Source organism: Nuphar pumila, chromosome 7 (genome assembly GCF_984573655.1).
Source record: "Nuphar pumila chromosome 7, dmNupPumi1.hap1.1, whole genome shotgun sequence".
NCBI classification, from domain to species: Eukaryota; Viridiplantae; Streptophyta; class Magnoliopsida; order Nymphaeales; family Nymphaeaceae; genus Nuphar; species Nuphar pumila.
The window spans coordinates 105,924,049-105,947,017 of record NC_143255.1 but is presented as its reverse complement, the minus strand read 5'-3'; the positions used below and the strand labels follow the sequence as shown (position 1 = coordinate 105,947,017).

General features: G+C 39.6%; 2 protein-coding genes and 1 pseudogene across 4 annotated transcripts; all 3 read left to right on the top strand.

Annotated features, from left to right (window-relative positions):
• The first annotated feature begins 1,004 nt into the window (after positions 1–1,004).
• LOC149832779 (uncharacterized) lies at positions 1,005–3,525 on the top strand. Its single transcript, XM_090014708.1, has one exon. The coding sequence runs from the start codon at positions 1,231–1,233 to the stop codon at positions 3,034–3,036; it is 1,806 nt and encodes a 601-aa protein (XP_089870834.1). The 5' UTR covers positions 1,005–1,230; the 3' UTR covers positions 3,037–3,525.
• Positions 3,526–4,109: 584 nt separating this feature from the next.
• Positions 4,110–17,147, top strand: LOC149832778 (oxoglutarate-dependent flavonoid 7-O-demethylase 1-like). 3 transcript variants are annotated; one of them, XM_090014711.1, is made up of 5 exons: positions 4,115–4,189; positions 4,274–4,373; positions 12,160–12,407; positions 12,651–12,975; positions 16,651–17,147. In XM_090014711.1, the coding sequence occupies exons 2-5, from the start codon at positions 4,296–4,298 to the stop codon at positions 16,927–16,929; spliced, it is 930 nt and encodes a 309-aa protein (XP_089870837.1). In that variant the 5' UTR covers positions 4,115–4,189; positions 4,274–4,295; the 3' UTR covers positions 16,930–17,147. The 3 variants fall into 3 exon arrangements, with proteins under 3 accessions (XP_089870836.1, XP_089870837.1, XP_089870835.1); XM_090014710.1 differs by having other exon boundaries at positions 4,110–4,373; XM_090014709.1 differs by lacking the exons at positions 4,115–4,189; positions 4,274–4,373 and adding an exon at positions 11,151–11,474.
• Positions 17,148–20,089: 2,942 nt separating this feature from the next.
• Positions 20,090–21,145, top strand: LOC149832777 (pentatricopeptide repeat-containing protein At2g21090 pseudogene; annotated as a pseudogene).
• The last annotated feature ends 1,824 nt before the right edge of the window (positions 21,146–22,969 follow it).

Genomic DNA, 22,969 nt, shown 5'->3' with positions numbered 1-22,969 from the left:
ATTAATTTAACACACACTCATCTAAAAATCTAAGGCTACGTTTGAACACCTCGGTTCTCATATCCGATGGATCAACGTTTTCAGATACTGACCTCCCAGGTTGGGTTGGCTCTCAGATCCGGACCCCCTCTCCCTTTGGAAACTGGTATCCAAGAGAGACTTGCTTGCTCCGATTCTCAAGTGAATCGTTCTGAAAAGACTAAAAAATTAATTCATGTCAATCAAAACGTAACACGTGTTCAAATAATTAAAATAATATTAAAATTTAATTTTAAGCATTTTTTTTTATATTTATTAAAAAAATAGCCGATTTTTACTGACAAGTGCCTAAACTCTTATCCAAGCTGTCAATTCCAAAAACGTCCACCAGGTAGCTGTTTGACCAAGTGCAGTGCATACACTCTCATCCCAAACAGCTGTCAGTTTTAGTGAATGTGAAACATGGTGTAGAGTCCACGGCACCTTGTATAGTGGACCTGAGGAAACGGGGCCCCACCTGCGTTGCCCCGTTTGGACCGGCTACCCACATCTGGATTTCCTCCTTGTCTCACCCCCGTCCCCTCTCCAATCCTTGTAAGAGATAGCAATGGATGGAGGGAAAAACGGAACCCTGCCCGGCCTTGCCCCCCATTTGGACTTTGGACTGGAGATCCAAACTTGTGAGGGATGGATTTTGAGACGAGACAGGGGGTGAAGACCTTGTATGGGCTCTCAAATACAGCCTAAAATATACTTAGAAAAGCTACATCTTATAGAGGGAGGTGTCACTCCCAAACGAGGGGAGCTTGACTCTTAAGTTTTTTCTTCGATCAAACGTAGGGTGTAGCCATCAATTCAACGCTTCGGAAAAGGTAAGAATAGTAACTTTTACGACCCACTGGGCAGACCGCATTCGGTTTAGACTTTAGGAAAACCGTGTTTTTCTTCTAAAATAATTAGTCAAAATTTTAGGATATGAAAAAAAAAATTAAGGGTAGACCAGAAGTGGAAGAAACTTTGACTTTTCTTCGTATATGGAGGATGGTAATGGCTGGCAGGAAGGAAGATGGAACGGTAAACGTTAACAAAGAATCGTTCCTCCCCCGTTGATTGAGGAGGGTAGGGCTACTTCTTCCTCTTTTATCCAATTCCAAGTTTCCACCGACACCCATCATCTCCCTTCCCCCCTCCAGCATACCCCCTTTCCTCTCTGTCATCGGCGGCGGTGGTGGTTGGAAGGAAGAGACGGCGATGGGGGACGCTGCGGCGCTGAAGCAGCGGCTGGCGAGGCCGATCCAGCTGGCGGACCAGGTGACTAAGGCGGCTGACGAGTCGCAGCACTCTTACCGGCAGGAGTGCGGGGAGCTCAAGTCGAAGACGGAGCGGCTGGCCGACCTGCTCCGGCAGGCCGCGCGCGCATCCTCCGACCTCTACGAGCGTCCGACGCGCCGGATCCTCGACGACACCGAACAGGCGCTGGAGAGGGCCCTGGCGCTGGTGGTCAAGTGCCGGGCGGCGGGGCCCGTGCGGCGCGTCTTCACCATCATCCCCACGGCGGCCTTCAAGAAGGCGTCCTCCCAGCTCGACAACTCCGTCGGCGACGTCTCGTGGCTGCTCCGGGTCTCGGCCGTCGGCGGCGACCGCGTTGGCGTGGGGTATCTTGGCCTGCCTCCCATCGCGGCCAACGAGCCCATCCTGGGCCTCATCTGGGAGCAGGTGGCCGCCCTCCAGACGGGCTCCGCCGACGAGCGCGCCGATGCCGCCGCCTCCCTTGTCTCACTCGCCCGCGACAATGACCGCAACGGCAAGCTCATCATCGAGGAGGGCGGCGTCCCTCCCCTCCTCCGGCTCGTCAAGGAGGGCCGCGTCGAGGCCCAGGAGAACGCCGCACGCGCCATCGGCCTCCTCGGCCGCGACCCGGACAGCGTTGAGCAGATGGTGATCTCCGGCGTCTGCTCCACCTTCGCCAAGGTGCTCAAGGAGGGACCCATGAAGGCCCAGATCGTCGTCGCCTGGGCCGTCTCCGAGCTCGCCTCCAACCACCCCAAGTGCCAGGACGACTTCTTTCAGAGCAACACCGTCCGCCTCCTCGTGAGCCACCTCGCCTTCGAGACGGTCCAGGAGCACAGCAAGTACGCCATCCCCTCCCACAGGAACATGCACGCCGTCGTGGCCACCACCATGAAGAACCACCAGTACCACCACATCGACAACGGGAACGGCAACGCCCCTCCCACCAACAAGAGGTCGCTCGCGGCGGCGACGAGCATCAAGGGAAGGGAGTATGAGGACCCCGAGAAGAAGGCGGCCATGAAGGCCATGGCCGCCAGGGCGCTGTGGAAGCTCGCGGCCGGGAACGCGCAGATCTGCCGCAGCATCACCGAGTCAAGGGCGCTGCTCTGCTTCTCGGTGCTGCTGGAGAAGGGGACGGAGGACGTGCGCCTCAATTCGGCCACGGCGCTCACAGAGATCACGGCGATGGCGGAGCAGGACGCCGAGCTTCGGCGATCGGCGTTCAAGCCGAATTCTCCGGCCGCCAGGGCGGTGGTGGACCAGCTGCTGAGGGTGGTGATGGACGAGGGGTCGGAGACGGCGCTGCTTCTGCCGTGCATCAGGGCGATCGGGTGCCTGGCGAGGACCTTCCCAGCGAGGGAGACGCGCCTGATCCCGCCTCTCGTCCGGCTGCTCGACGAGAGGGAAGTGGAGGTGATGAGGGAGGCAGCGGTGGCGCTCGCCAAGTTCGCCGGGGAGGAGAATTACCTCCGCGTCGACCACTCGAAGGCCATCACCGAGATAGGCGGGGCGAAGCACTTGGTTCAGTTGGTGTATTTCGGGGAGCAGCTTGTGCAGGTCGCGGCGTTGGTCCTGCTCTGCTGCGTCGCGTTCAGCGTGCCCGATAGTGCGGCCCTCGCAGACGCTCAAGCGCTCAGCGTGCTCGAGTGGGCGTCGAAGCAAGCGAACATGATTCAGGACGCTGTGGTGGACCAATTGCTGCGGGAGGCCAAGTCTAAATTGGAGGTGTACCAATCGAGAGGACACAAGGGAGGATTCCACTGAGAAGAGAGAGATGGTTGGTTGGTTTTGTATTGTTAGAGGAAAAGAAACATGGTGATGATGATGATGATGATGAAAAGAAGAAGAAGAAAACCAACTTGTTTTCTTCTTGGCTTTGCCTAGCTTTTTTGTGTTTTTTCATGGGGAGGTGTATATATAGATTCTGGAGATACTTTTGTCCTTCTCTTCTGCATTTTCAGTCTTGATGTTGTTTCTATTCAATTGATTATTTATTATTGGGCTTCTTGATATCGGATGAGTTAAAGATGGTGCTCAAGACCTTGCAAGTATATCAAAGTAGAATTTTGAGTTGGAGTGATGATGGTTTTGGGGTTTTCAAATGGAGAACCGGGAAGAGAGGAGGATGCGCTGTGTGAAGACCTTAATTCTTCCTTACGAGTTCAAGTGAGCTCTTTGTTGGGGTACAAATGGATCTTTTTGCATGTAAGAATCATATGAAAGTGTTCTATTCTGCCTTTTTAAAGATTTTCTTCAGTAACCAATAGATTGATACATGTGACAACTTGTTTCTTCTTCTGTGCTGAAGATAGTGGGTTTGTTGTTCAGCTTCATTGCTCGTGGAATTCCAAGCTGCTAATTGTTTTTCAGTCCGTTGCATTCACGATCATTTTATATTTGATTCCCACATGCCCCTTCAAATACATGTCTTTGATTCCCATAAATACATAATTAAGCTGTCTAAATACTGTTCTGGTTAATGACAATGAACAATTCATGACTGCAGAGTTGTGTCAGCAGGAAATATACCAACATTGTAGCTGATTCACTGAGATGAAGCCCGAGGTATGATGGTACTTGAATGTGGAGACTTTGGTAGCCAGCGTATCTGCAGAATATTGCACAAGTTGTTGCCAACATTGTTGAAGAATCATTTGTTGAGGCTAATTGGTGGACTTGATGTAATCCCTTATGAAAATTTCATCATTTTCAAAACTTGGGATCTTAAGGCCTTGTTGATTATGAGAAAATAATACAATGTTTTAATTATATTTACCCAGATGAGGATAACATCATCTGCAGAGTGCAGACGGCACATTCTAACCTATTCTAATTTTTTATGAACATTTGGTGAAGGCAGAGCAACTTCAGCTTATGCGTGCACAGTCTTTTACACTGGTTGAACTAACAGCATCAGGTTAGGTTTAGAATGATTGAACCTTTCCCGCAGATACGAGCATGTGTCCATTCCAATATCTTACGCATTTCTTCTGTTTGGAAGGACCCATCTTGCATACAATGCAATGTGGCCGAAGACGTTCCAGACAGTCTCTTGTTCTCGGTGCATGGCAAAGGAGTTGGTCTTTACAAGAGCAGATGAGGTAAGATGGTGTTTTACATTGCTACTGTGAAACACCAACACAAGGCATTACTCTTGCTCTGTTTTAGCATGCAAAAAGCTGAGTATACCACTACATAGGAGAAGTATTACTGCTTTACCTGATCCGCATTGAATCTTTACAGCTTTCCAGTCTGCCATCGTAAGGAGCACAGAGAATGCTTTTTAACGAAAACAATATGCTCTCAAAAAATCCAAATTATTTTGATTTCTCAACGACCCTAATCCGTCAGAGATCCCTCTGCATCCCAATTCCCAAATACCATCCATCTAACTATGTTTTAGGCTGTTCATTTTGCAAAACTCTAGGTGCCGTTCATTCAGGGGATCTTAAGAAAACATGCAACCCATCTAAAAATATAGAGATTTATTTTGATTGCTGTTCATAGCATGGATTAATCACATTAGAGCGACCTCTGACGGATTACCATCACTCACTAGTCGCTGTCATTTCCTTTCTTCAACCGTTGGGACTACTGCCACCACTGCCTACTTATCTCTTCTACCACCGTTCATGTTTGCCCCCTCCCTGAAGGTTATGAGCACAAAATGGCTTCCTTCAAAGGGTTTTTTTTTTTGTGTGTGTGTGTGTGTATTTTTCTGTGCACAGACTGGAATCTTATAGCCACCTTGGGTTGCCATTTCATCCCAATCTTGAACAGCTTTCTCAAAATCATTTACTAAAATGTTTTCCAGGTATCCAGAAAATTAAAACAAAAACCTGGTTTTGTTTCTAAAATTGTTTTAACAATCAATTTGTTAAAGACGTTTTGGATATGCTCATGATACAAGCAAATATAAGAGAGTGGGCCCATCTCTCTTTTTAATGCATGGCCCAAACATATGAGGCGATATGTCCACTGTAGTTGTCATTTCATGCTAACATCACTCACTTGGTTACAAGAGCTGAATTACAATAGAGTGATTTTTCTCTCACTATTTGAGTCTTGCACGCACTTGCATCAAGAAAATTTACCAATGATGCATAAAAAAAATCTAACAATGATGTATTTGCTTTACTATATTCAAGATTTAGCCAATAATACCTGGTGATTGCATGCGGCTTAGCAACCCTGTTTGTTGGAATCACATTCTCATTTTCAAACTTTTAATGACTCGTTTACAAATTTAGACAACAAAAGTGCAAAAAATTGCAATGTTTATCGTAGGAGTTGACAAATGCAACACGTAAGTTTTGAACTTACTTACCTACCAACGGGGCCTCCACTTATCTGGCAGGAGCAGTTAGTGCCCGTCACCTTCTGTTGGAACCATAGTGACAAATATCGCGGAATTTATGAAAATTTTGTGATAATGTCACGAGAAATTGCCTGAAAGTTTAAAACAGCAATTTCTTACGAGATTTTTAAAATATCGCAAGATTTATGAAAACACATGAATACCATGATTTAAACATGATATTTACGTTTAAAACGGTTATTTATTGTAAAAAAAAAGTGTATTTTTATTTTTTAAGTCATTTTTATAAATATTTTCTTATAAAAAAATTAATTTTAAAAATTATTTTTTATTGCAGAGATTTTGCCGAAAAAAAATGTGAGATTTATGAAATTTTTTTAATTTCTCACAAGTTTTTGAAAAATGAGATTTTGCCTAAAAAAATGTTTTCAAGTTAAAATCCCAATGACAGAGTTGTATAACCCCAAGCTTTCTCTGTCGAAAAAAAAAAACGTTTTGAAGTTACCTGCAGAACATTCCGTCAGGCATGACCTCCATCAAATTACCTTTCAACTTTTGGACCATGAAAAAATGCCAGTATCATAATCAAAGCATCTTAGGAAGGACTATATATCAGCTCAGGAGTAGCTAGTGTTAGAGGTCCCTCAGATGCTGTTCATCCATGTCAACGTCTTTTGTTTTTTCATCTATTTATTGAGCGATGGATGCTGTTTAATTTAGGGGACCACGAACCACTGAAATTTTTTGTGAGGCCCATCTGAGAAATGTTGTTAAAATCTGTTCACTAAGACTTAAAAAAGAACTAAAAATGGAATTGAACCACTTTTAATCAGAACATTTAAAATATAGAAATTGCCCAAAGGCTTTTATATATATGGGTTAGTGCTAAATGAAACATGCTAAATGATTTTTTCTGCTTTTTAGGTATATTTTTTTGCAGTTCCAAACCCATAAATGTGTTGGGCATTGTTGATTTACAAAGAACGCACACCTAGATCATGTGTTGGTGATGAAAAAAATGATATTTGGAGCCTCGGAAACAAAGACATTGGACAGTTGGTTTTTCAAACATTATAAAATCTCACCCATGTTTCCAAATCGAACACTTCAAGAGCTGATTCTTATAAAATCAAGTACATGGATCACATCTGCATGATTAGAATTTAAAAAAAAAACTTAAAAAAACCCTGAAAAATTCAGGTATTTCTGACCCATTACTCTCTCTAGCATCTTTCATTTAGCCGTCAGTGATTTATTGATGTAGTGTTACTACATCATCTCTATGCTTAGATCTTGTTGATATCTGAACCCTAAAAAGAGCTTAAGAAATTTAGATAAGTTACAAAAAAAATAGTGAATTTGAGGTAGTTCATATGAGAAAGCAATGATTTGCTTAATACATCTTAAGAATTATGTTTCACACAGCAGTTAGGACTCTAGGCAAACTAGGATGTAGTATGAACTACGAACCTTAGGGAGCAAGTATAGCTCTCTAGTATGACTTCCCAGCTAGCTATTGGTGGGTTATCTTTCACTACAGTGCATCATGATTCTCGTGGGAGTATAAAGAGTAATTCACACTTTAACCAACAACGTAGATTTAATACTTGCAATTTTTTAGTAAAAATTCTGAATAAAAATAAGAGGTATTTTATATAAATTTATTATATTAACCCAGAATGCAAAATGAATGAATTTTGTAGAGCCAATTAAGACCTATATATCCTCAAAGATATATGCTCCCAAAATGCGAAATAAATGAATTTTGCAAAGTTAATTAAGACATATTTATCCTCTGAGATATATGCTCAAATAGTCAATTAGCCATAACTCACTCTCGGGACAAAATTAAAAAATTTAGCAGTACCAATCTGCTTCGGCTCATCGAGATGAAGAAAATGGTATACTAACTTTTTTCATGAAAAATATCTATGAAACCCCAAAAATATCTGATAAGCTTTATATAAATATCTCATAAAAATATCTTGTAGGCCTCGTATAAATATCTCATGAAAATATCAAGTGGGCCTCATAAGGACATAGATGTCATTATATTATTTTGGTCTTAAGTTTGGATTTCGAATCAAGTTAACTAACTAGATTAGAATCAGATCAAACATGGATCCAAGATCCATATTTTTTTTATAAATAGGAGGAGACCTCCCTTAGAAATCATTCCCCTCTCTCTTCACTTTCTCTCTCTAGCATCTCTCGACTCTCTTCTATCTCTCTTCTCTTTTGATTCTAGCCTAGACCAAGACCACTTGCAGTGAGCTTGAACCTGCTTGACCTAGCTTGAGCCTAGTTGGGTCAAGTAAACTTGACCTACTAGGTCAGCCTTTCTCTATCTTCCTTTATTTTGGTATTAGCCTAGTTCAAGCTCACTTGACCTAGACTAAACCAAATTGAGGTGAGCTTGGACCCACCTAACCTAAACTAAACGTAGTTGGGTCAAGACCCCTTGGCTCTGACTATTTGACCTCATTACTTTTTCGTTGACTAGGTCCAATCAAGTTAACCTATCCTATCTCACTTGAGTTAGGTTCGAACTTAGTTGGACCTAAACTATGTTCAATCCATTTTTTACCTAAACCTCATCGTTTTGCCACACCGATAAATTTTGCAAGCGACACACTTGGTTGTAACCGTACCGAACGTAAGGACGTCAACCACGACTTAAGAGTTTCTCAAACAATGCGTTGAGCCACCACTGTCGAATCTTGGTAAGTTTGCTCATTGTTCTCTCTCTTTCAAGTTATTTGGTAAAATGCTTGTTGTGTGCGGTGTGATTTTTCTTTTCGTACACCTTTCAAAAATTACATATAATCTTAGTCCTTGGCTTATGCTTTTTAGGGCACCGCAAGCTTGTTTCAGTGTTCACACACGAACATTTACGACTATCACTCGATATTTACTTTGAACTAAGTGTCACAGGGTCTTAGTCATTGATTTACGCCCTCTAGGTCATCACAAGCTTACTTCAGTGTTCACATGCATATCCTTGAGACTAATTTTCTATTTACTATATGTACAAAAATATACATATACTTTGCTTTACAGAATCTACTTAGTCTGATGTGTGGTTTCATTCATCAGGCCTTGCTTACACACTTTACTTTGATGTTACGTTGTTATGATTTCAGACTTTTGTTTTACGCAATTTACTTAACCCGATACATGGTTTCAGTGAGCCTTGCTTATGCATTTTACTTAGCCCAATGTGTTGTTTTATTCACCAGGCCTTGCTTATGCACTTTATTTTGTCATCGCATTGTTATGTGTACATGCACTTGCTTTTACTAAATATAGCTATGTTATAATAAACATACAAATGATGACGGGTCTCTTTCGCCAAAACGATTTCAAATATTTAACCTATCACGTCTTTTACCCAACAATTATTTTTACTCAATTTGACCTCTTTAGTTACGAGAGTACTAACTGACTTCAATTACTTATTCTAAATTTTTTGAATATACAACAACAACAACAACAACTACGCCTTCGTCCCAGAAGAATTGGGGTCAGCGATATAAACCAAAAAAGAAAGTCATTCTGGGTCCTCCACATGAATCTTTCTCCTCCAATCATTTTTATCCAATGTCATGTCCTCGGTGAGGTACAAAGCATTCATATTTTTTCCTATCATCTCCATCCAAGTCTTCTTAGGCCTACCTCGACCTCTTTTGACTAATATATTTTTTCATTTGTCCATCCTTCTAACTGGAGCATCATTTGACCTTCGCCGAATATGTTCAAACCACCGTAAATGATTCTTTTTCAAATTTTCACAAATATATTTTTTTATTTTTTGAGTATACGATCAATATATTTTTCTTGAATTAAGCTCACAAGTTTAGATTTTTCTTTCTCGTGTAATTTTTATTCTAAGAATGTAGGATATTTCTTTCATGTTTTTTATTTTAAATTAAAAATGTAACCACGACTTGGTTTTGATAATCATTTTATTGTTGTTTCAAGTCAAAAGAATATTATCCACATATAGAATAAAAAATTGTCTTACTTTTTCAAATATAATTGCAATGGTCACATCTATTTGTCATATATCTGCGTGTAGTAATTGCCTTATGAAATGTCAAATACCATTCACATTGTGATTTTTTAAGTTCATATAGAGATTTTCAAGCTATACGCTTTATCCCCTTGACCTTTAACAATATAAGTTTTAACAACAACAACAACAACGCCTTCATCTCAAAACAATTGGGGTCGGCGATATGAACCAACAAAGAAAATCATTATGTGTCTTCCACATGAATCCTTCTCCTCCAATCATTTCTATCCAATGTCATGTCCTCGATGAGGTTCAAAGCATTCATATTCTTTCCTATCATCATCCAAGTCTTCCTAGGCCTACTCCGACCTCTTTTAACTAATATATTTTCCCATTTCTCCATCCGTCTAACTGGAGCATCATTAGGTCTGTCGAAAAAAAAAAAGTTTTGAACTTACCTGAACTGACAACATTCCGTGCATGACCTCCATCAAATTACCTTTCAACTTTTTGGACCACGAAGAAATGCCAGTATCATAATCAAAGCATCTTAGGAAGGACTACATATCAGCTCAGGAGTAGCTAGTGTTAGAGGTCCCTCAGATGCTGTTCATCCATGTCAACGTCTTTTGTTTTTTCATCTATTTATTGAGCCATGGATGCTGTTTAATTTAGGGGACCACGAACCACTGAAATTTTTTGTGAGGCCCATCTGAGCAATGTTGTTAAAATCTGTTCACTAAGACTTAAAAAAGAACTAGAAAATGGAATTGAATTCCACTTTTAATCAGAACATTTAAAATATAGAAATAGCCCAAAGGCTTTTATATATATGGGTTAGTGCTAAATGAAACATGCTAAATGATTTTTTCTGCTTTTTAGGTATATTTTTTTGCAGTTCCAAACCCATAAATGTGTTGGGCATTGTTGATTTACAAAGAACGCACACCTAGATCATGTGTTGGTGATGAAAAAAATGATATTTGGAGCCTCGGAAACAAAGACATTGGACAGTTGGTTTTTCAAACATTGTAAAATCTCACCCATGTTTCCAAATCGAACACTTCAAGAGCTGATTCTTATAAAATCAAGTACACGGATCACATCTGCATGATTAGAATTTTTTAAAAAAACTTAAAAAAAACCTGAAAATTTCAGGTATTTCTGACCCATTACTCTCTCTAGCATGTTTCATTTAGCACTTCTCTCTCTCTCTCTCTCTCTCTCTCTCTCTCTATCTATATATATATATATATATATATATTGAAATTTTGTGTGTACGAAATTTCTCTTGTATTTGGTACTTATCTTCTTCGTCAAGGGTTAAGTTTTTCCCTATAAACCTAATCGAAGGTCCCATAAAGTTGGTAAAAGAGTATTTCATCCAAGGATAAGGCTCTGTTGGAGTTGACATCTGTCCAGCTAAGAACATAGTGAAACATCCAAGGTTAACTATGGCATGGTTAATTGTCCGATCCATCACTATCATCATCATAATTAACCATGGCGGCTGGTAAACTCATTTAAACATGTCCAACCCTGAGGTCCAGCTTGATCTTCAAACCGACGAAGCTCAAAATTTCCATCAATTTTTTTGCGGTTGGCCATCCTTTCTTCCCTCCGGATATGCACATGGACACCCTAGGATCCTCCTTAGCGGTTCCAAATGTTCAAGAGCTTGCTAAAGGGAACATTTCAGTTGTCCCAGAGCGATACATCCGTCCAGATCAAGATGCAACCAATGTCTGCAACACCCATCAGCTCTCAAACATTCCAGTCATAGACTTTCAATCCCTTTTTCATAGAGAATCTGCTCAATCTGAGAAAGAGAGGCTTCACCATGCTTGCAAGGAATGGGGTTTCTTCCAGGTGAGTTTCGTGCGCTAACCCTCTCATTTGTATTATTCTTTATATATATATATATATATATATAGCCCCAATTAGTGAAGGAACAGAGAAGCTCTTCAGTTATGAGGTCGGGTATAGAACCAATAGGGGATGCTTGGATATTACCCCCACTCATCTCCCGAGACTTCCATGGATGCTTGATGACAGCATACGTGGTTATTGGGTTTCGTTCTGGGTCTCTGGGTTCTAGTTTCCTGCTCACCTTTCCACCTGAAGGCCTGGGCTCATCCAGAGCGTCGATTCGCTGAGAAAAATGCCGACAACCCACATCCACTGAAGATTCCTGCGGCTAAGTGACGCTCTCCCTTTATGTTTTTCGCCAACAGGAAGGACTATTCAAGGAAGATCTATTCAGATTCCTAATGGAGTATAGTTCATTAGAAAAGATAATGGAAAGTTATTCCAATCCTCTCGTAGTGCCTCGGCTGACAATAAACTTCTCATTTCTGTTTGTGTTGTTTTAGATTCAATCTCATAAAGTAGGCAGATATTTTGGAATAAGTATGATACAAATGATTCGCACAAAAATGCAATTTTTCCTACAAATTTGAAAAATATAGGTTCCTTTCATTTTGGTACAAGTTCCACTAAAATTTATTTCATTTGCCAGATTATGAGGCTTTCAAAATTTCACTTTCTTTTGCAGTTAATAAACCATGAGGTAAGCTTAAAAATAATTGAAAAAATGAAGGGAGAGATACGGGGATTCTTTGACAGCCCATTTGAAGAAAAGCAAAACCTTTCACAGCTCCATGGTGAGATTGAGGGATATGGACAAGCATTTGTTGTGTCAGATGATCAAAGGCTTGATTGGGCAGATTTGTTCTTCTTGGTAACTCTCCCTGTTCAGCTTAGAAAGCCACACATTTGGCAGAAGCTTTCCCCATCCTTCAGGTGAAACCCCAACCAGCTGACCCTCAACAACTTCCCATGAATGTGTTTCTTATGCTCGCTAATTCATTGTTTTGCTTGTTTCCATACTATTTACTTTTGCACAAACCCTAACAAATTTATACTTGTAATTAGTCCCATCACAGTTTATTGCAGTATTGCTTGCAAATTTTCATTGAACTTGCCACAAGCAATTTTATTGGGGGATTTTAATATTGATTTTGAACTTTTGAAAATATATGATAGGATAGCAATAGAGGATTATGCAATCGAAACTCGAACCCTTGCAATGACATTATTGGAGGTGATGGCTGGCAATTTAGGGATGGAGAAGGAAGAAATTCACGAGAGCTTTGATGACGGTATGCAATCAATGAGAATGAACTATTATCCACCATGTCCTCAGCCTGAGTTGGTTATAGGCCTCGGTTCACATTCTGATGCTGTGGGGCTTACTTTGCTTCTTCAAGTAAGTGATGTTCAAGGACTGCAGATGAGGAAAGATGGAGCATGGTTACCCATTTCGCCATTGCCAAATGCATTTGTGGTTAATATTGGGGACGTCGTAGAGGTAATGTCAAAAGGTTTTCGTTCTCTTATTCCTTCGTAGTATATCAATCTTGGTGCCAAAGTTGCAGCTACCTTTCTAGAGGCAAAACTGTTTTCTTGGCAATTAAATTGGCCAAGGTTAACAAAGGCTTGCTCAATTATATATAATATTTGCTAATCCTTGTGAAACTGAGCCCGCTGCCAATTTACTTTTGCACAAGAAAACATGAAGTCCTATCGGGTTGCAACAATTAATATATATATATATATATATGGGAAATGGAAACCTACAAAATGGGCACGTAGCTAAACAAAACATGATACTGAATTTTTGGTGTTTTTTTTTTTTCAAATTTGTGTTCCGGTAGATGTGTTCAGCAAGATTGATTTACTAGAAATCAACACTTCATGCATTTCGGATGAAAGAATAGTATTTAGAGCCTCAAAAATTTATGAAAATTGTAGGCTATTGATTTTTTGAAACCTTATAAAAATCTATCCATGCATCAGAATCAAATGCTCCAAGAAGTGATTCCTATAAAAACAAACATAAACATATGTAAAATGCGTAGGATCTATGGCAACACAACACTAGAGGGGGGTGAATAGTGTTCAGAAAATAAAACACAAAAATTAAAACAGCAAAACACAAACGACAAGGAGGAACAAATTTTCTATCCTGGTTCGGTCCTTCAGACCTACGTTCAGTCCCCAAGCATAACTTGACTTGGGATTTCACTAAACTTGATCTTGAAAGCAAGATCAAAGCCAGTACAAGCCACTCTTTGCAGCAACCTTGACAGAACAGCCTTTGCCATGCAAAGAACACTTCTCTCACAGCCGGAAGAACCTTATAGCAGTTAAAAGAAAAATTGCAGAAACTTGTACAGGGATCCTATTGTTAAAATGTATATATATATATATATATATATATACTGTATATTACATCAATACCTGATAGGGGTATTTTTGTAATTTCACGTAGTTGTTTTAGAAAACAACTATTTTCCTTTTTTGATAAAATGTATTTTTATTTTTTATTTTTTTAATTCTTTTTTTATTTCTTTTAAAGACTAAAAGGGGCTCCAACCTTAGAGTCGTTGGAGCCCCCAACGGTCACAAATGTGACCGTTGGGGGCTCCCAACGACTCTATGGGAGCCCCCTTTTGGTTCTTATTTTTGAGGCCTTTTGGCCATCCATTTTCTCCTCTCCCTCTTGTATAAATAGGGGTGAACCCTTGTATATTTCTCATTCTTGAGAGCTTTCTCTCTTCTCAATAAGAGGCTTTTTATATTGTTGCCTTCTTAAAGGTTTGTGCTTGTATTGTCCCTTTGTGGACTTGTAATATTGTTTTTTTTATTCATTGTTGTAAGTGCTTGTATGCACTCTTTATATTTCTGCAGTATCTCATTACACCTATAAGCCTCTTGAACAAAACAGTGAATGAGATGGGAACAGTGAATGAGATGGGCTATAGTTCTTCTCAAAAACATTGGATTTTTCTTTCTTTGAATCACACACTGATTTCTTTCTTTTTCTTTAGTAATAGTTGTGTTCTAATTTCTTTCAAAAGGTACATATAAGAAGGTTTCAAAAAAGACGTTGGAAGGGATGTGTCTCTTCACACGTCTTTTGCTATAAGTTTTTATTAAAGAAAACAAATTTTAATTGTTTTAAACTGTCTTCAACGTTTTGCTTTCAAAAATGTTTCTCAAAAGTCATCTTTTATAAAACTTGTCTTTTTCAAAAAAATTGTCAAAAGGTTTATAAAAAAAAACATATTTTAACAGTTAAAAATTGTTTCTGCGTCGTCTTCCTCTTTCAAAACTATTTCAACATCTTCCTTTTTTAAACTGTCACGTCTCTTAAAAGAAAATCTTCTCCAAAAGACGTCTCTCGTAAAAAAAAAAAAAAAATCAAAACTTGTTTCTCTCAAAACTCAAAAGACATCTTTCTCTCAAAAGTATCTTTTTTTCAATTTGTCTTTTTCAAAATGCCCTTTTTAGAAACGACCTTCATGAAAATAACTTTCTTTAAAAAAATCACGTGAACAAAAAAATTTCTTAAACTATTTTTATAAAATACGTGAAACAAAAATACATGTTCTAAATGATTTTGTAATAAAATTTTGTCTAAAAAAATATTTTTAATCTAGACATATTCTAATATTCTTTGATTTATTTTTAACACTAAGTGATGTGTGTGATGTGTATCTCATACAAGGGCTTTTAACATGTAGTCTAAAAAATAAAATTAATTTTAGAGACATTTTGATGAGCACGTCACTATTCTTTGAGTCTTCATTATCTCATCATTTTGATACACGTGTGCATCTTCTTCTTCACTTGTATATATCAAGGGGATGGTCAGCCTTATGCGAGCAAGCTTATTTTTCAAATACTAACATTCATAAGGGCTCAACTTGACATCCTGCAAGACTAGTTAGTCTATCATGATGGTTATTAGCATTAAAACATTTTCGAATCCTCTTAGTGAAAAAACACCGAAAATCCAATAGGATGTTTTGTTTAACACCTGGTCTATTTTGTAGGTTTTCATCTCTCTCTCTCATTCATATATATATATATATATGAGCTAGATCCAACCACATAGATGTGATTGACGTGGTTTGTTTAGTAAAAAACTTGTTTTGAATAATGCAATTATGACAAGTAATTAAGTTTTTAAAGGAGTCAAAAAAATCAATGGATTACTTTTTTACATCAGAAAAACATGATCCAAGGCTTGATCCTTAGCAAACAAATCATGTTTCTATGTGGTTAGATTGAGCCGATACAACTTGCACTGATGATTTCTAGCTCATTAGTACCGTACTTTCATTAGTAGCCAAAATTAACCCATATATATATATATATATATGTGTGTGTGTGAGTGTGTGTGTGGTAATCTTTGTTGTCTTCGTGTGTAAGGAACCCCTTAATGAATTTTTTAAATATTTTTATGTTTTTCTGCTTTTTTGGCACATGTGACCCTTTAGATATGATCTACATATTATGTTCATCAGAAACTGACATTTGGATCATGCTTTCTGATGTATATGCAGATTTTGCTAGTGTTGAAAACCCAACATCGTACATTTTGCAAAATTTCAAAACTAAAAGAAAAGACATTTTTACGTTGAACGAACTGAACATGGTCACTGAAATCGTGACTCAGTCATGTTCATGCTTGGGTAGTTTACCAGTTGACTGGGCTCACCAATTGGGTCGTGCTAGCGTTTAGTCGAACCCAGTTCTAACTCGCCTTCTTCTTGAATATTGAGACAAACCTAACACTTGCTTGCACATGTAAAATAATTCATGTTAATTATTACATGGAATTATATATATATATATATTCCACTTAAAATTTTATGTAGTTTATATATTACACATAATATTTCATATTTTATATATTTTATGCATTTTTCTCTTTAAATATTACACCTAAAATATATATATACTTTCTCTATAAGAGCTCACTCAAGGCAAACACCCTGTGTTGGGCTCGACTTGTTTAAGCTGAATTAGCTGCTCGTAGCTCGACTCGCGGGTTATGTGAACTGATCACCAATGAGTTAATGACGAACCAAATTGAGCCTAATCAGTTTGTTTACCAGACTTACCCTTAGCACTAAACATTAAAATTCAAAGGGTTTAATCATGTGGCATGACATCTTTTCCTTTCTTTTTGCAGATAATAAGCAATGGCATATATCGCAGCATCGAACACAGGGCTGTTGTTAGTCATGATATTGAACGATTGTCCATTGCTACCTTCTTGAGTCCTAATTTGATGAAAGAGATTGGTCCTGCACGAAGCCTTCTAACTCTACAAAATCCCCCACAATTTAAAAGAATTGGCACAGCCCAATATTTGAAGGATCTTTTTGCACGTAAATTGCAAGGTAAGTCATATATACATGATCTGCGTATTGAGCAAAGCGATGTTGCAGCCCCTACTGGATCATCCTAGCTTTATTCGTATTAAGCCATAAGTTAGTTTGTATTGGATTCAAGCAAGATGTGACAATTAAATATAAAATGTGTGCCTAATAATTATGCATTGTATTGGCACAGCCCAGTATTGTATTGTATTGGCACTTAATAATAATTAGACTACGTACTAACACAAATGTAATTGAAAGTTGAATTTGCTATGTAATATGTTTTCATGGTGTTGGAAGCTCAAAACTTGCTGCTGCTTTCTTTTCTTTTACTTTTTTCTACTATTCTTTTAAACCTTCAATTATTCCATGCTAATCCATTATTAAGTTTTAGATTTGGTAACGACGGCTCACTAGAGCAAATCAAGTACCCAAATAAGGATACCTTAAAGTGTAGGAGAAATCAGAAAAGTGTCGTATCACATTTAGACCTAAGGGTTTTCTGGTTGATGGTAGAACAAAGCTGGGGATATGGTTTTTTATACGATTATTTTATGTAAAACAACAACTATTGAAAATATATAAAATTGGGTATTTTTAAAATCTTGTGGAATAAAGTGGGTAATCTCTAGATAATCATATAACTTGAGCTATAGGGATGATTGGCCAAATTTTCATAATAGTATGATTTTAAAATCAAGGTGGGATCCACCAATAGAGAAATTAAGTAGGTACCGACATTCTTTTAAGATATTTTTCAACTCCTATGACCAAGCTCATTTTTTTTTTTGAGATTTTAACAGAAAATGGATTAACTTTGGCTTAGACCATAAAATTCGGTTTTTCCCTGGTTGTTAACCATGTTTTCCTCACCTCATGTCTAAAATTGAGCCATGAAGCTTGTTTAGGATTTCTTAAAGAGCATTGCACTATGACAAATAAATCTTTAATTCATTTAATCATTGAATTGATCCATATTTTTTTTATAAATACGAGGAGACCTCCCTTAGAAATCATTCCCCTCTCTCTCTTCACTTTCTCTCTCTAGCATCTCTTGACTCTCTCCTATCTCTCTTCTCTTTTGATTCTAGCCTAGACCAAGCTCACTTGCAGTGAGCTTGAACCTACTTGGCCTAGCCTAAGCCTAGTTGGGTCAAGTAAACTTAACCTATCAGGTCAGCCTTTCTCTATCTTCCTTTATTTTGGTATTAGCCTAGGTCAAGCTCACTTGACCTAGACTAAACTTAATTGAGGTGAGCTTGGACCCACCTAACCTAAACTAAACGTAGTTGGGTCAAGACCCCTTGGCCCTGACAATTTGACCTCATCTACTTTTTTGTTGACTAGGTCCAACCCATTTAACCTATATCTCACTTGAGTTAGGTTTGAACTTAGTTGGACCTAAACTAGGTTCAATCCATTTTTGACCTAAACCTTGCCGTTTCTTCGTACCGATAAATTCTGCAAGAGATGCACTTGGTTGTAACTATACCGAACGTAAGGATATGTCAGCCACGACCTAAGAGTGTCTCAAACAATGCATTGAGCCACCACTGTCGAATCTTGGTAAGTTGGTCCATTATTCTCTCTCTTTCAAGTTATTTGGTAAAATACTTGTTGTGTGTGGTGTGATTTTTCTTCTCGTACACCTTTCAAAAATAACATATGATCCTATTCCTTGGCTTATGTCCTCTAGGGCACTGCAAGCTTGTTTCAGTGTTCACGCACGAATATTTACGACTATCGCTCGATATTTACTTTGAACTAAGTGTCACAGGGTCTTAGTCCTTGGTTTACGCCATCTAGGTCACCACAAGCCTGCTTCAGTGTTCACGCACGTATCCTTGTGACTAATTATCTATTTACTATATATATACAAAAATATACATATACTTTGCTCTACAGAATCTACTTAGTCTGATATGTGGTTTCATTAATCGGGCCTTGCTTACGTACTTTACTTTGACATCACGTTGTTATGATCTCAGGCTTCTGTTTTATGCAATTTACATAACCCGATACATGGTTTCAGTCACCGAGCCTTGCTTATGCATTTTACTTAGCCCAATGTGTTGTTTCATTCATCAGGCTTTGCTTATGCACTTTATTTTGTCGTCGCATTGTTATGTGTACATGCATCTGCTTTTACTAAATATAGCTATGTTATAATAAACATACAAATGATGAATGATCTCTTTCGCCAAAACGATTTCAAATGCCTTGTTTCATTCAAAATATTGTTTAGCGATGAAACTTCTATTAGAAAGGTTTCAGATTTTGCGTAAAACCGTTTTTGCATAAACATCTAAGTCATAAGTGTATGGACTGACTAAGGTTTCCAATAAACCATGGAGAAAGCAAAGTACGCACAATGGTGCACATTTATCCAAAAATGAACATAATGATTTCTTCGTTAAACAGGAGAGATGTTGAAATTTCTGACAAGATATTCTCCGAGCTTAAAGGAGCATAGCGATTTTTTTGTTAAACAGGGAAGACACTGCTTAAATATCAAACAAGATGCTATCTAAGCTTAAATAAGCATATCTATTTTTTTGTTAAGCAAGAGAAATGCTACCAAAATTTCTCACAAGATGCCCTCAAGCAAAAAGCAATGTCGTGCTTCCTCCGTCAAATAGAGGAGGTGCTGTTAAAATTTTCTAGCAAATTACTTAACTGAGTTAGTATAAATGACACGATGATGCCTTCATTGTTGGAACCTTGCATGGATGGCTCGTTCCATTTTTTCTTCAAGGGTACCATAGTCGTAAGGGCTGATGCGCTAGAGTAGTCATTGTACCTTTTAAGGTCAGTACTCGATGCAGCTAAATAGTCCTAGCAGTCGATCCAAAGTGATCCTTGTTGAGGAGATATCTGAATGCGACTAATATCTTAACCTGAATACATGTAAAGTCGAATTTGAAGAAAGTCAGATCTGGATTTGGTTTTAGCTGATTCTGTTCACAACCATATTCAATTATGCTAGATCCACATTACATCGGCCATACCGCTTAAATTTGACCCAAGTCCGATTCGACCCAAGTCCGATTCGACCCAAGTCCGACCCGTTTACGGTTTACCTCCCTAGCGCCAATAAATTCGGTGAGCTCGCCCAGATCATGCAGCACCACACCACACGTCGAGCCAAGTCGGGCTCTGGTTGACCTTGCGACCAAGCCCAGGCTCCGACTCAAACGCGCCGCCCTATGTCAGACCAGATCCCGCAGGCGACTTCTCTGCTTCCAGGCGATGGCTTCGGCGTGCCGTCGACGCGTTCGCGCTTCGATCTATCGCATCTCTGTGTGTTTCTTCAGAAGCAAGGCTTCGTCGTCGGGAACGAAGAAGAAGAGGGTGGCCGACTCTTGCGTCGCCCGCACCCTCGCGAAGCTCTGCTCCGAAGGTAAACTCGAAGAGGCCGTCGACTCCCTAGACCTCCTCGCCGAACGCGGCCTCCGCCTCGACTCTCACACTCTCGCCTTTCTCTTGCAGACCTGCGCCCACTCCAACGCCCTCTCCCACGGCAGGTGGGTGCACCTCCACATCCTTCGGACCGGCACCACCCTCACCCTGTTCGTCTCCAACCACCTCCTCCACATGTACTCGAGGTGCGGCAGCCCGGGCGACGCTCTCAAGGTGTTCGACAAAATGCCTCTGAGAAACGTGTTCTCTTGGAACGCCATGCTCGCTGGGTACGCGAGAGCTGGTTTGGTTGATCCTGCACTCCGGTTGTTCCACGAAATGCCTGAGAGAGATGTGGTGTCTTGGAACACCATGGTGGTGGCTCTGGCTCAGGGTGGTTTGTGCGTTGACGCGATTAAGTTGTTTGTGGAGATGCGGAGGACAGGCGTTGGGGTTAGCCTGTTCAGCTTCGCCGCCATGCTTATTGCGTGCGTTGTGTTGTTGGCGATGGGGATCATTAGACAGGTTCATGCTCTGGTTCTTCGTGCTGGGTTTATGCGTAACAAGATGGCAGCGAGTTTGTTGGTTGATGGGTATGCTAAATGCGGGGAGATCAATGATGCACGAGACTTGTTTGATAAAATGCATTTGAGAGATGTGACGTGTTGGTCCACCATGGTGTCTGGTTATGGCAATTCCGGGAATGTGGTGGAGGTAAGGAGATTGTTTGAAATTATGCCTGAGAGGAATGTGGTTTGCTGGACTGCCATGATAGTGGCTTGTGCACAGAATGAACTCGGGTGGGAGGCATTGGACCTGTTAGCAGGCTTGAAACCTGACCAGTTTACTTATAGTGGGAGTCTGAGGGCGTGCTCGAGTATTGCCGCACTTGAACAGGGCAAATAAATACATGCTCGTTTGTTGAAAACTGTTTTAGACCAAATATAGTGGTTGTGAGTTGTATGATTGATATGTATTCAAAATGCGGAAGTTTGGAATGCGGCAGGAAAATTTTTCCTGGTTTGAGTAAGATGGATATCGCTGCATGTAACATGATGGTTGCTGCCTTTGCTCATCATGGCTGCGGGGAAGAGGCTATAGAAGTCGTTGAGGGGATGTTAAAGCAAGGTGTGAAACCAGATTCAGTCACATTTCTTGCAATCCTCACCGCTTGCTACCATTCTGGTTTTGTTGAGGAGTGGATTTGCTACTTTAAATCAATGTCCAACTATCATGGTGTAATTCCTGAACGTGAGCATTATGCATGTTTGATCAATCTTTTCGGCCGTGCTGGGTGCTTTGATGAAACAATCACTTGCATTGGAGATACACCACTGAAAGCTGGTGTTAGGATTTGGAATGCGTTACTTGGGACAAGTAGAATTCATGGCAATTTTGAAAGGGAAACTGAATTAGTTGAGCAGCTTGTCAAGTTAGAGCCACAATTTTCTGCAACATAATATGATCTATTCTCAAGCAATACAACTGATGCAAGATGGAACTCTGTGGAGAAGGTGAGAAACCTGATAAAGGAGAGGCAACCTCAAGGCGTTAGTTGGATTGAACTAGATAATAAGTTGCATGTTGTTCATCTCAATTGTAACAAGCCCGCAGCAAGGTTTGCAGCAGATCATAGTCTGAAAACCAACACTGGTAAGTTTCTTGTGTTTGAACAAGAAGTTAACCTCACAAACAATTCCACAGGCTCTCTGCTTCCCAAATTTATGGGTGGAGAAACAATAAGTTTCCATCCTTATAATGATGTAGAAACTGGCATGGATCCCAAAATTTGGTCTGCGAGCTCATCTTAATTTTCTGTAACTTCATCATTTTACTTTCTCTTGACTGCTCCATTCTTCATTCCTGTTGCAACTAAAATGGTTGAATTCCTGTGGCAGCCCTTTGCAGGATTGTCACATAAATAATTGTCTCGACACTGCTACAGCTATGCCAATTTTTTTCCAGGAACTAGGATCAGACCTTGCACCAAAGAAAGTATGCTTGACTCGCCCTTGCAGTTAATGTGTGCTCGTACTCCTACTCGGAGAATTTGATAGAGTTGGAATCATTTCTAAATTACTCTTTGTGGCTGGAAAATGGTTGGTCCAATTTATCCGAATCAGGTTCCAATTCCACCTAACCATGAATCCAAACGCCCCGTAAAAGTGTGTTTTGCAGCAGGCAATTCATAACTATCGACAACTTAATTCTTCGAAAAAAAGATGTCTATCAAGAGGGTGGGTTCGTCAAATGAGTCAAAACGTTGTTTTCTCTTTGGCCGAATGAATTCTTGAATCTTGACAAGGAGCCATACTTGCCTGTCTCGTTCTCAAGAGTTTCTTGTCAAGGAAAATCTTGTGAAATCATGAAAAATGTTCGTTTTGAGAAAATACCAGAAAATCTTATTAAATCTAAAATAAAAAGGAAATATGAAATTGCGTAAATAAAACACAAAAACTTGTAAAACATTGGGCTAAAGTCACAAAATTGTGATATTGTAAAGGGTCAATAATTTAAGTTTGTTTACGATTTTAACATCAACTGACATTTTCTGAATTTAGTGATTTACCATGCTAAATTCGAACTACTACCTGTGTTTGTGACCATTAGAATATAAGTTGTTGGCTCCAGGAGGTTGATGATACCACCCACTCATCTGAGATGTCCATTAATGTGTAGATGCTGATCAGTTTATGAGGTCTTTCATAGATTGTACTACTGAGAACAAGA

What these genes read in the sequence shown, in the direction of transcription:
- LOC149832779 (XM_090014708.1), top strand. Translation starts at nt 1,231, where the DNA reads ATGGGGGACGCTGCGGCGCTGAAGCAGCGGCTGGCGAGGCCGATCCAG.
- LOC149832778 (XM_090014709.1), top strand. Translation starts at nt 11,232, where the DNA reads ATGCACATGGACACCCTAGGATCCTCCTTAGCGGTTCCAAATGTTCAA. An exon ending in AGGAATGGGGTTTCTTCCAG is followed by an intron (nt 11,475 to 12,159) that starts GTGAGTTTCGTG and finishes TTTCTTTTGCAG; the next exon opens with TTAATAAACCATGAGGTAAG. An exon ending in ATATTGGGGACGTCGTAGAG is followed by an intron (nt 12,976 to 16,650) that starts GTAATGTCAAAA and finishes TTCTTTTTGCAG; the next exon opens with ATAATAAGCAATGGCATATA.